The following is a 13,476-nucleotide window of genomic DNA, read 5'->3' on the forward strand; positions in this document are numbered from 1 at the left end:
TATCTTTCTATCTGTCTGTCTTTGTCTCTATCTATCTATCTATCTATCTATCTATCTATCTATCTATCTATCTATCTATCTATCTATCTATCTGTCTGTCTTTGTCTCTATCTATCTGTCTTTGTCTCTATCTATCTGTCTATCTATCTATCTATCTATCTATCTATCTATCTATCTATCTATCTATCTATCTATCTATCTATCTATCTATCTATCTGTCTTTGTCTCTATCCATCTATCTATCTATCTATCTATCTATCTGTCTGTCTGTCTTTGTCTCTATCTATCTGTCTTTGTCTCTATCTATCTATCTATCTATCTGTCTGTCTGTATATCTATCTGAGATTTCAAGTTGTTTTTTGAATCTTTAACTGTCTAAACTAACTTTTGTCTAATAAATAAGTTTTATGTGTACAATATCTTTATTTTACTTCTGTGCATTTGTATTTAGTGAACGAATGACAGCAGACGAGTGCCTCATTCATCCCTGGATTAAGGTGAGATGCATAAACTTTCCCCTTTCCTCTTTTATATTTTATGGCATACTTATGTATCATTTTACATTCTCATAAGGATTATTTCAGTAACCTTTTTCCACATCCATTTCTCTTTTAGCCTCTCAATAGAACTCAAATAGCCAAGAGGAACCGCTCCTCCATCAACATGAAAAACTTTAAGAAGTTCAATGCGAGGAGGAAATGGAAGGTTGGTGTTAGTTTGTTAAACAGCCCTGCTGGGGGTTTTGTAAGCATGGTCAGAGAAACTCGCTATTGGCTGGAGTGTGTAGACTGTTGTCAACCACAGACCAACTTTTGTCACTACCTGTGTGTCTACATGCTTTGTCTTTCTGTCTCCCTCAGTCAATCTTTGTCCCTCCTGTACTATTGATAAACATCTAGTATCAGCCTTTTTATTTCTGAATTCAGTGATTTTACATTTAATTAGCACCCATGTTTTTACATAATGTGAGTCTTGATGATGCACACTCTTTTTATTCATTGTGATGTCAATGGTAGCATTTCTCTTAAAGGGATAGTACACCCAAAAATCTGATATTGATTCAGCATCATGTTTTTCCAAACACGTGCTGGGGTTTTATTTCCATAAATCATACATAAAATAATTTGCAAAGGAATTCATGTAACAACAGTTGTTTCACAACTAGGGGCTTTTAAGCTCTAAAAAAACCACCATGACTGTAAAAAGAACAGTTCCTTTAAATGTCTGAAGTGGTTGCTAACACTACCTTAGCTGACTAAATGTCTTCTCTGACCTAACAGTCCAATGCGTAAAGAGAGACACCTGCTGTTCAGTAGAAACACTGAGTCACTGTTTTTCCTATCATGATGCCTTTTTGTTGTTTTTTTTCTGTCTGGATTGTGACAGATATTTTGTGGAAATACACTGTAATATTTATTAACTATGTAAATCTTGTTGATTTTCTCATCTCACTCTGTAGATGTCCTTTAACATGGTTTCGGCCTGTAATCGGTTTTGTCGACTGCAGTTACTGTGTAAGGCCCGCGGTCCAGAGCAACAAGAACTGGTAAGAGTCTCATGAAAACAGGTTCATATTTCCCCCAAACATACTTAAATTTATTTAAAATTTAAGTTTAGTCAAATAATCAAGCAGGTAAATAAAATAAAACCCGATTTTGTACTTGAGTTGTTGTTTTATTTGTGTGGTGACATTATTTTTAAGAACAGTTAAGCACAGCAAGCCACCAAATCTCACATCAAGTCACCTTTATTTTTATTATTTAATTAAACAAATTACAATAGAAACTGTTTCAAAGCAGTTTCACAGTATACATTTTATGTATTTATTCAATATTTTAAATCTGAATTAAAGACATTACAATAAACACTAACACGATGTATAGTATAAATACAATTTTAAAGGTGCTGTATGTAACTTTTTTACTCTACTAAAGCATAAAAATACCATAATATGTTTGCAGATATTTAGGAAACATGCTAAGTTCACATACTCGTTTCTCTGAAAAGGTACAGTTCGTTTACTTATTATTTTACACGTTCCGTGTTGTCAGTCGGGTTTTGTTTTGGTCTGTGTGATCTCGCCGACTGCCGGTTCACCCAATAGTATTTCGACACCCCGGGATGCCAGTTGGCAGGAAACACAGCGTATCACAGCCTTGGAAACGAGCAAACAAACTGGTCAGAGATTGCAGATTCCACACAACCTAAAAAGCCTCGGTATCCATCTAAAAATCTATATGAACGAGAGCATATTAAAACGCGGATAAATCAACTCATTAACTTGCAGCCTCCTCGATTTTCGTCGTCAATTGCGCTCGCTCCTGTTGCGTTTCCTCAAACTGGCAACCCGCGTGAGCGTCGAGTCTGAGGAGGAGGGGGCGGGCGAAACAACGGTTTCAGATATTTTGAATTTGGACTGCAGTTTCGTGTTTTCCTATGTCATTCTTACATCCTGCACCTTTAAATGCCAATTATCTTTTGCAAAGATTTTAATGAGAAATACAGGGCAGATGTGCTTAATTCTTGTAAATAATTCAATGCTTCATTTTCCTGGTGTTTTCCAATCAGAGAGACTGCGAGAGCGATCAGGAGGATACAGGCACAAAACCTGCCTCTCTCTTACGCAGACGTCTTAGTAGCAATTCATAAATCTCGCTGGTAGAGGGAGTCATAAACCACAAGCATCTCCCTGTTTCGGGGCGGCAGCGCTCATTCAACCTGCAGTACTTTGTAGTGCCAAGAGGGGGAAACAGAGGCCACAATCTCTTCTCTTCTTTCATCCAAAGGCCTTGAACCTCAGTGCATGCGATTGCCCAACCACCAGCTATATATCCTGTTACAGTGGTTGACGTCATCTGAAAGAAGGATGGGGCCATTGTGGTTTTCTATACTAATATGCAAGCATGTTCATAGAGTTCTACCTCTGACAGACTGAGTGTGATTCTTTTACCTGAAGTGCTGTTGACAGGAGGGTCAGGTGTCTTGAAGGAGGTTCCTACAACACTTTTTTTTTGTTTGTTTTTTTGGGTTATTTCAGTGGGATTGCAAAGTTACTATAGGGACCATTTATGTTGTTAAGCTATATATCCTACCGTTCAAAGGTTTTGGGGTCTTTTTTTAATTAATAGTTTTATTCAGCAAAGATGCAGTAAATTTATCAAAAAGTGAGAGTAAAGAGTTATATATTGTTTCAAAATATCTATTTCAAATAAATGCTGTTGTTTTGAACTTTTTGTTCATCAATGAATCCTAAAAAAAAAAAATGTGGCACGTTTCCTCAAAAAATTTTAAGAAGCACAACGGTTTTCAACATTGATCATAAGAAATGTTTCTTGAGCATCAAATCACCATATAAGAATTATTTCTGAAGCATCATGTGACATTGAAGACTGGAGTAATGATGCTGAAGATTCATCATAGGAATAAATAACATTTATTATACAAAACGTTTTAAAATAGAAAAGTATTATTAAACTGTAATAATATTTCCTAATTGTATTTTGTGTTTTTACAGTCTTGGTGAGCATAAGAGACATAAAAAAAATCGTACCGGTCCCAAACTTTTGAACGGTAGTGTGTGTGTGTGTGTGTGTGTGTGTACAGTATATATATATATATATATATATATATTATAACATTGCATTTCAACATCAGATTTGCTTAAAAACAATAGCAAAGTCAAAGCCCCGTTTATACCTGGTATTAACATTCCTTTAGCAACTTACTAGGTGTTCAAAAGAAAGGACTCATGACTATGTACATCACTTACTATGTCAGTGTGTTACTGCGTTTTGATAAAGCACAATTTTTTTTTTTTAAGCACAAAAATGATGATGATTACTTGGACTTTAAGCTAACTAGAATTCATATCAACTAACTAATAATGATATATAAGGCATATAAGTTACTTTCTTGTGCATAAGTATGCAGTTTTTCCACACACAAAAAAAAATTCTTTTGAATTTTAAACCCTTGTTTAAGCACAGTGGATGGCAGACAGGCGAGTAGACGATCCTTATAACGTTTACACTACAAATGCAACATGGTCACATGTGTTTCTGACTACCTCTGAATGTGGTTTGAGTGAGTGAACCGATCATTTGCACCCTATTTAGTAGGGCTACTGACCACATGTGATTGAATCAACTGAGACGGATCTTAAAACCAGGTGTAAACGGGGTCATAGTTTACTGTACTCAAAGAAAAACAAGCAAACCAAATTATAAGAGAGGACTTTTTGGGCTGAGTGCCTTAACTTACATATCTTCTCGAAAACACGATCTATTCTAGACCAATACATGTTCTACTGTCCTGAATTAGACTACCAGAGACCAAACCGTATTCCCTATATTGATGAGGATTCAGCAAGCTGCCTTTTTTCTCCACATGGCTGAATTGTAGTTGAAATATTGTGCGAGTGCTGGCTTGTCTGACGAGTTTAATATATACTAGGCATCTTCAGTACGGTCATCTCTGAGCAAATATTCATTTATGGCATGAACAGATATATACAGCTGTTATAAATGTTTGACGTGTAAAGCAGTTAACAATTTTACAACTTTGAGTGTGTTCAACAGAGATTTCTTGTGAAGAGCCACTTTAAATGTACTTGAATGGCGCCATGCAGTGTTGAGCTTTATGAAACGCTGCTTGAATTATTCTAGACACTAATTGTTGCCTTTACTGTCAGTCTCAAGAAACTATATCAATTTAATTTTTTTATTTTATATATATATATATATATATATATATATATATATTAGTCTTTTTTAAAGGAAACATGGTCTTCCTTGTAGGTTTAAAAATAACTGTTCAGTTTAAGAAGTCTTCCATTATCCAAACTTAGCTACAACATTTTGCCCTCTTACACTCTTGCCTATAGAACTTGTAATGTGAATATCGCACAAATTAATATTATATATTACTGTCATGATATATTTTGTAAACTATACCTGACTTGCAAGAATGTTACTGTCTTCTGTTATGTAACATTTGCCTGAGGGTTGTAATTCCTTTAATATGTAACAACACAGTTTAATGAATCAAATATGTCAACAGACCACTGTTTTTGTTTTTTATTATGTTTATTTATGTTTTTTTTAATGGAGCATGTCAGATTAGTGAGTGTGATTTTCTCTATGTGTCAGATCTTCTTATGCAGTATTTGTGTGTCTCATTTGCTTGTGTATTTGCAAATGTATAATGATTTGGTGTGTGTTTAGGTTTTTTATATAATTTGATACTATTGTCTTAGCTATATAGAAAATGTCATTGAGTAATTTGGTGCATGCGTTTTTTCCTATACAATTTGTTAGTTTAAATGTATGTCCTGGTTTGTTTTGATTCTGCTTTGCGTAAATTAAAAGCAGTTTGTCCTTTAATTTAATGTCTGATCAATTTTGTTTCAGCACATGCACAGATCAGGGTTTCCACCATCATGGAAAGCCAGGAAATATCGAGGAATTTCAAAAGTGTGATTTGCAGGGCTGGAAAGTCTATTAATAAATTGACAAAACATTAACAAAAATAAATAATGCACCTATAATAATAGTAATTAAGATGTAATAGAAATGAATCTATAGTGAATATATAATTGTAAAGTGAATAAATCTTTTTTTTCACTAAAATTAAGAAACTAACAATATTAATAATAATAAATTAATGGGAATATATATTACAACTGCTATAAGAAACTGCTCAGTAAACAAATTAACAAAAATTTAAAATATATATATATAAAAAAAACAATAATAAAAAGTCATGGACATTTTCTAGTTTTGCTCATCTCTAAAAATCAAGAAAGTTCTCATAGTAAGTACAATCTTAAAAATCCTTATCCAGCGAATAACACATGACTGGAAAAGTCATGAAAACTAGTCAAACAGTGTAGGAAGTAGGAACCCTGACATAATCTGTGCTCAATTACTGACCAAATTATTAGATAAATAGTCTTTATTAATCCCATGATCACGTCTGCACACGTCTGACTAATTTCACTTCACTCTCTCAAACACACACACACACACACACACACACACACACACACACACACACACACACACACACACACACACACACACACACACACACACACACACACACACACATTTGGAATGTGTTTTCTAAATTATATGGCCATAAATACAGTCCAACTGCAGCACACCTGGACCTGTGATGTCGTCATGGATGTGGGCGTGGCGACTGCGCTGGTCAGAGGCCGCGGGAGCGAGCACACATACTCAGCACAGGAATTCCCGGCGAAAGAGGGGATGTAGATGATGATGTACTTTACCGGAGTTTTGTCCGGGAATGTCATGATTGAAAACCATTTGGTCTACGGTGCTTAGATGAAATTAACACACCAAGAGGATTTTAAAGGTTTTTGAAGAGGAAGTAAAAATCGAGAAGCGTCTGTCTGGGTGAAATTGAAAAAGACGTTAGGATATAATATAAACAACATCACAGCGGACAGGTAAGTCATTAAAAGTTACTACAAAAAGTTTTTATAAAGTGGGACCACTCATTGACTGTCTGGTAAAGTTAAAACAATCACAATGAAAAGAGAAAAAAGAAAGGAAAAGAAAAGAAAAACAGGAGAACACCGGTTAAATATTTTAAGTCCCATTGTTACTTCTTCATCGACCAAATATCAATAAGCGGACACGTAACGTTATGTACATTTCCTGCATTATACAGGTTATTTTTATATATCAGTTCAGAGAACTGAAATGTTTAATAATCCCTTACGTTGTTAATACTTAATTGTGCGTGTGCGTGTGCGTGTGCATGTGTGCGCGTAACCCGGCTGTTCTTTCTGTAAACAATGACAGCCGTTAAGAGTGAAGAAAGGATTTGGAGAAGGAGATTCTATTTGGGTGTTGAGAATGTGTAATTGAGTGTGCGAAAGAAAGCTCTTTGTGTCTGACCCTATATCTGTAATCTCCAGGGGCCCTGTGCTACCTGAGACCTTTGTGAGGAACTGCTGCTTTTCTTGCCTATGGAGTTCTGTTTAAAAACATGACTTCATGGAGAGAGGGAGAGAGAATGAGCAAAGAGGATTGAACTGGGAAGACAGAGGTTAAGGGTGAAATTGACACAGAAAAGATGAGCTAAGCAGGATCAGGATCTTTTTGCTTTGGAGATGGGACAGCGGCAGATGAAAGTGTAGCATTTATAAAAGAGACAAACATGGGTCACTTTCTAGATGGAATCAAAAAATGCATAGGCAAGCTCTTAAATTAATGCTCATACACTACAGTAGCCTATAATAGCCTATAAACAAACAGAATTATTTTTATTTGAGATGTCATTTCATTAATTTACATTTATTCATTATTATATGTATGTGTTATTATTATTTCCTTTGTTGTTTTTCAAAAAAAGTAAAGAAATGTAACTTAAAAGGAGACGGATCAGTAAATGGCAATGAAATGACATTTAAGGCAATAAGAAAAGGGGAAACGTTGAGCAGAGGTCAGCGAACCCAATGAATGTGTGTGGCCTGAGTCTCAAGTGTGTTATTGGCACAGTTGCTGTTGTCATTACGTGGAGGAGTACCGTAGAAGTCAGCGTATCATAAACATGGAATCTCTCATTCTTTCATGCTGCAAATACGAACGGAATGCTTTCTTGGAAGTCACTGCAGTTCCACTTTATTTTGCTAACTTAAAGATAAGGGGCTGGTTGCAAAAACTGCTAAGACTAGTCTTACAAGTTAACAGTGATACATTTTTTTTGGGCCTAATTTGATACCGAAAAGTAAGACTGACTGCCCCTTGACTAACTTCTAGTGGCTCATACTAGTAGATCTTAAAACACTGTCTTGACATAATTTACGCAACTGGCGCCTGAGCTGATTCTCATTGATTACCATTGATTCTCTGGAACAGTTGATCTGATTGCGAATGCATTGATTTCTGATAATAAACTTTTTGAGGTAAGGTCATTTCCTTTGATAAGTGTCAGTGCTTTTGATCTTTTGACCTTTTAAAGTTTCTTGAACTAATGCCTTTACAATGATCTTGAGATTATTTGAATATGACACTGTATATTTATTTACTAGAACTTAAAGTGCTGTTCATCGGTTGATCTTGAATAGTTCAAAGTCTGCCATAACAGGAAACTCCTTAACCTTGGCAAATAGAGATCTAATCATTAGTAAGAGCTATTCTGAGTTCTGTATTACTTAGAACCCCCTCTGAGACTACATGTGGCCTTCTTTGTAACGAATAAGAAAAGGAAGAGGAGATAAATAGAGTGAGGGGTGACAAAGGGAAGGGGGTGGAGGGCATGTTTATAGTCACTTGGTGACTGACAGCACACAAGGTGGCGAGGGGGGTGGACATCTTCAGAGAGATAGAAGTAAATGTGAAAAAGTAAAATGCCATTTAGAACAGAAACACCCCAAATTAAGTTGATTTGGAGCTCATTTCAGGAGTCAGGAAAAGTTCAGAAAAAGTTTGCTCCGGTTGGTAAACGCCTTCCAACCACCATAGAGTGGTGCAGGTATGACGTCACAACCGGAAGTTAGCATCACACTGGTTCTCTCGACAAAAACCCAATAGGATTTTCCCATAGGCTTTTGGATTATCGCTAAAAACAAGCTCTGTGATCAACATAAGCTTATGATACTTACATGTTTTGTCCATCAAGATAATTATCAGAGGTGGACACAACTTTTATGAATTCTGAAGCCTAAATGCAGTCGCCAGAAGTAAAAAGCTAAAGGTAGACTATAAATGAACTACACCACGGTCCCATGAATTCAACGTTAGGGTTAGGGTTAGGGTTAGGCATAATGCAAACATTTTCTCAGTACATTTGAGTTAGAATAGTTTGTGAGCACATTTATAAACATAAAAATGCTGCAAAAGACGATTGAGTTACCTGTTTAATCTCCTCGACAGCCTCTGTAGTCCCATTTAGCCACTTTTTAGCAACCACCTTTTTCAAGACACTTAACAGCTTCAAAAAATCATGAATGTGTTAATACTGATGTATTTAATGTCGTATAATAAACCTGTGTTTTCCACAGACCTTATTTCAGCCATTTAACTAAAACCCCATTCAAAACGATGGAATGATGGAACCAGAAGTGCTAAAATGCTAACTTACTTCTGCGTTCTGTCCTACAAAGTGATGTCATACCTGCACCACTCTATTAGTCCGTGGTTATTACGCAACAGGTATATGAGTCTATGAGGCTCTACCTTTGACCTGGAAATCTCTGCTTCATTTCTTCTGTTTGGTCCGTTGAGGTTAGACGCGAGTAAAAACATAGCTACTTTAGTAGAAATTGAAGTTGTCTAAATGAAAGTGACACTGACACCGTTTTTTTTATGTTTAATACTGTAAAGCTGCTTCCTTTAAAGCATTGTATAAAAGGTTATATAAATAAACATGACATGACTGGAGTGACGAATTGCAGAGCTATTGCAAACATATCGCTATGATCAGATGCTTTAACTGCTTTTTTCTCACCACTTTCGTTTTGTTATGTTTTTAATTTGTTATTGAGAGGAAAGCGAGCAGCACATATTTACATATTTTTCTGAACTCAGCAGTGTGGGTGGCGTCAGGATGTTTGCTAACTGTTTACCGCTGCTCACGTATCAAACTCCTTTTTCTAGACAGGGCAACTCCTGTCCTGGAGGGCCACTGTCCTGCAGAGTTTAGCTCCATCCCTAATCAAACACAGCTGAAAAATCTCTACAATAAGGGAATCCACTTCACTAGCTAATTATTCCTGTACGACGATGTCATAGAAATATACAGGGCTACCGCAAAAACAGAATTTCAAAGACAATATTCTAAAGATTGCTGCGCACTTGTTTCTCTGGCGCATAAGGTCTATATGTGTTGCATTTCATGTTGCATTTTTATTCATCTTTTTTTCTCACTCGCAGTGAACTGCGGCACTAATACAGTCTCATGAACGTGCAGTTGTGTACAAAAGACCAATGGCCAAGGTCAGGATTTTCGTTAAACAGTGCATACATTTATTTATTTATTTTCTTAAATCCTATTGTATCCCCTTTAGAACACTTGGAATATACGGCATGTTGCGTGGGACCATCCTGTGAAACTTGTGTGTCTTTTTTAAAAAAGCTTGATGCAGAGCGTGAGCGGTACTTTAAAATAAAAAAATGTATCCTTTTGTGTTCCGAAAAAGAAAGGGCATATGGCATTAGAACAACACCAGGGTGAGTAAATGATGACTTAGTTTACAAGAAAAATTAAATGAACCAACCAGGTGATACTGTACGTACTTCTAAACCATTTCGCCATAAATAGTCTTTATTAAAATGAATTTAAAAAGCAGCATGAACATTTTTAAAAACACCTCCTTTTGTGTTCCACAGAAGAAAGTCATACATAATGAAAGTGAGTAATGCAATTGTTTGTAAATTTTAGTGAACTGTCATTTTAAAATGTAAGGGGTTGGTGGATTTACTTTTTCATATAATTATTATAATTAGTCCTGTAAGTTTCTGTTCACCAGGCGACCAGTTTCATGAATTCCATCAATTTGATTCGGTTGTAATCAGAAGTCATCCGCTTGTATTTCTGCAGTACAATTCAAGAGGCTCTGTTTAAATGTCAAAAGTGCAGTTGCCTCAGTTTTGGATGCTAATTCAGTTGCTAATGGTGACCACTTTCAGGTGAGTCACGAACTGAGCGCAGTGTGCCAGTGATGCACCTTCAATCACCACCGATTCGACTCTCAAATGCGTGTGTACACACATTCGCATGCAGCTTGCGACCTGTAGTTCACCCTGACTCACTGTACTGTACACATCCTTTCTCTCATTGTTCTGCATGTTTGCTCTTTGGGAGAGGGACCCAGTGTGAACATGACATCAGTGGATTCTGAAAGAAGGGAGGGGAATATAAAAACATGGGCTGTAAGAAAATCGCAGGACATTTAAAAGAAAGCTTGGACAGAAAGCTGTTGCCTTTGAGCCATCAAAACAAAATGTCGTGTGATTCATAGAAAGTAATGAACAATGCAGCCTTTGTGAAGCAGTTGAACTAAATGCAGGTTTTACTTGGCATGGCTTTTTACTTTTGAACTTAGGGTCACTTGACAACAATACTACAGTTGTAATATTTAATGTTAAAGGTACACTTTGCTTGTACTGGGGTCTTTGTAGTGGACCCCATTTTGCCTCTAGAACTGCCTTAACTCTTCGTGGCAGATTCAATAAGGTGCTGAGATTCCTCAGAGATTTTGGTCCTTATTGACATGATAGCATCAGGCAGTTGCTGCAGATTTTTCAGCTGCACATCCATAATGCGAATTTCCTGTTCTTCCACATCCCAAAGATCCTCTATTGGATTGAGATCTGGTGACTGTGGAGGCCATTTGAGTATAGTGAACTCATTGTCATGTTCAAGAAACCAGTTTGAAATGGTTTAATGGCATTATCCTGCTGGATGTAGCCATCGGTAGATGGGTACACTGTGGCCATAACATGATCAATACTCAGGTAGTGTGTGGCGTTTAAACAATGCTCAGTTGGTACTAAGGGGCCCAAAGTGTGCCAAGAAAATATCCACGTCATTACACCACCAGCAGCTGCCTGATCCGTTGAAGGCAGGATGAATCCATGCTTTCATGTTGTTTAAGCCAAATTCTGACCCTACCATCTGAATGTCGCAGCAGAAATCGAGACTCATCAGACCAGGCAACGTTTTTACAGTCTTCTATTGTCCAATTTTGGTGAGCCCATGCGAGTTGTAGCCTCAGTTTCCTGTTCTTAGCTGACAGGAGTCACCTGGTGTGGTCTTCTGCTGCTGTAGTGTATCTGCTTCAATGTTCGATGTATTGTGCGTAGGGCTGTAACTTTACTTTCGAAAATCGATTGCAAAATCGATCGGACCAACCAACACAAGTTTTGAAAACGAAAATAGGGAATCGATTTTAACGGCCTTCTCTTGGAGCGCGTCCAGCTCGTCACGATACGCCCGCAGCGAACGTGCGTCACACAGCAACTGCAGGCTCTGACAAACAACAAATTATAGCCTACTTCTGCATAATGTGTCTCTTTTTACAACAAAAATGTGAATTCTGCCGGAATTCATGCATACAGATACAGATTCGGGCTACAGTCGCCTACGTAGGTGACATTTGTTTGACATTTCTAATCTTAAACACAGTCATGTTGAAGCCTGCAGTAATGTTTTTCATTGATGTTATGGCAGTCCACTCTGCTTATTGTTTTCCAAGAATGCTGCACTCCTGTTTGTCATTGTGCACGAAACTTCATGCCAATAAATCATCAGAAATATTGCTGACTTGTGCGCGTCTCAAGCGCCCTCTTTACATTCGTCCTAATGCCTGTTAGTTGTCCGTGGATTTGACTATATTTGGCGTTGAAAATGGAAACATCTTTAGACATTGAAAATCGATTTTACAATCGATTCAATGAACTCTTGTGTCTCAAAAATCTAACAGGATTTTTTCACAAAAGTGACAGCCCTAATTGTGCATTCAGAGATGCACTTCTTCATACATCTGTTGTAACAAGTGCCTTTCTATCATCTGGAACCAGTCTGGCCATTCTCCTTTGACCTCTGGCATCAACAAGGCATTTTCGCCCACAGGACTGCCGCTCACTGGATATTTTCTCTTTTTCAACCATTCTCTGTAAACCCTAGAGATGGTTGTGTGAAAATCCCAGTTGATCAGCAGTTTCTGAAATACTCAAACCAGCCAGTCTGTCTGGCACCAACAAACACTTTCAAAAGTCACTTAAATCACTTTTTTCCTCATTCTGATGCTCGTTTGGAATTTCAGCAAATCACCTTGACCATTTTCTACATGCCTAAATAATCTAATATGCTGATTTGGTGCTCAAGAAAAAAGTATTCTTTTATCATTGTTGAAAACAGTTGTGCTGCTTAATATTTTTGTTGAAATTGTGGTCAATTATTCATGATTCTGAAAAACAGTAGCATTTTTTTAAACCAAAAAAGCTGAATAAAAGCGTTAGTGTCTTTTGAAAACTTTGGAATTGTATAATATAATCAACTCCCCACACACACGCACAATAAAAATCTTAGTAATCTTAATCTATTTTTATACCAATTGACTTTAAGTACCTATGTACTTACATAGAAAAATAAGTACTATGTACTTATTGTGTTCATGTTGTATTGTAAAACACTTTTGCTGCTATTGAGGTGTGATACTGGTAAGGTTAGGGACAGGTGTGGTGGTATGGGTAGGTTTTATGTAATTACATGTGTAATTACATAAATTAATTACAGCTGTAATTACATGCAGGTATTTTTAAAATATAAGTACAATGTAAAAACATGTGTGTACACAATACGTCCATTTTATCAAATTATTCATTTCAATGTTAGTACATAGTTAAAGCCACTTAATATAAAGTGGGACCTACATTTTTAATACTTTTAGCATCCCAACTAGCACAGAATGTTGGCTTAACCAGTGGCGTACTTGAGGCA

The 13,476-nt window shown here is 36.7% G+C and overlaps 2 protein-coding genes across 3 annotated transcripts in view; both read left to right on the top strand.

Annotated features, from left to right (window-relative positions):
• Positions 1 to 5,381, top strand: part of LOC309511027 (death-associated protein kinase 2) — a 28,939-nt gene extending 23,558 nt beyond the window's left edge. Inside the window, exons 9-12 of the mRNA XM_082186043.1 lie at positions 452 to 497; positions 616 to 705; positions 1,460 to 1,546; positions 2,569 to 5,381. Of these exons, the coding sequence (XP_082042169.1) occupies positions 452 to 497; positions 616 to 705; positions 1,460 to 1,546; positions 2,569 to 2,649 (304 nt within the window). The 3' untranslated portion in view covers positions 2,650 to 5,381. The remainder of the gene's footprint in view (positions 1 to 451; positions 498 to 615; positions 706 to 1,459; positions 1,547 to 2,568) is intronic.
• Positions 5,382 to 6,236: 855 nt separating this feature from the next.
• The window catches only part of arhgef2a (Rho guanine nucleotide exchange factor (GEF) 2a), a 60,844-nt gene continuing 53,604 nt past the window's right edge, over positions 6,237 to 13,476 (top strand). For both annotated transcript variants that reach the window (XM_082185092.1, XM_082185093.1), the window contains exon 1: positions 6,237 to 6,472. The gene's annotated coding sequence lies outside the window, so the exon portion shown is untranslated. The remainder of the gene's footprint in view (positions 6,473 to 13,476) is intronic.

This window comes from Leuciscus leuciscus (genome assembly GCF_965113295.1).
Source record: "Leuciscus leuciscus genome assembly, chromosome: 12".
Taxonomy (NCBI): Eukaryota; Metazoa; Chordata; class Actinopteri; order Cypriniformes; family Leuciscidae; genus Leuciscus; species Leuciscus leuciscus.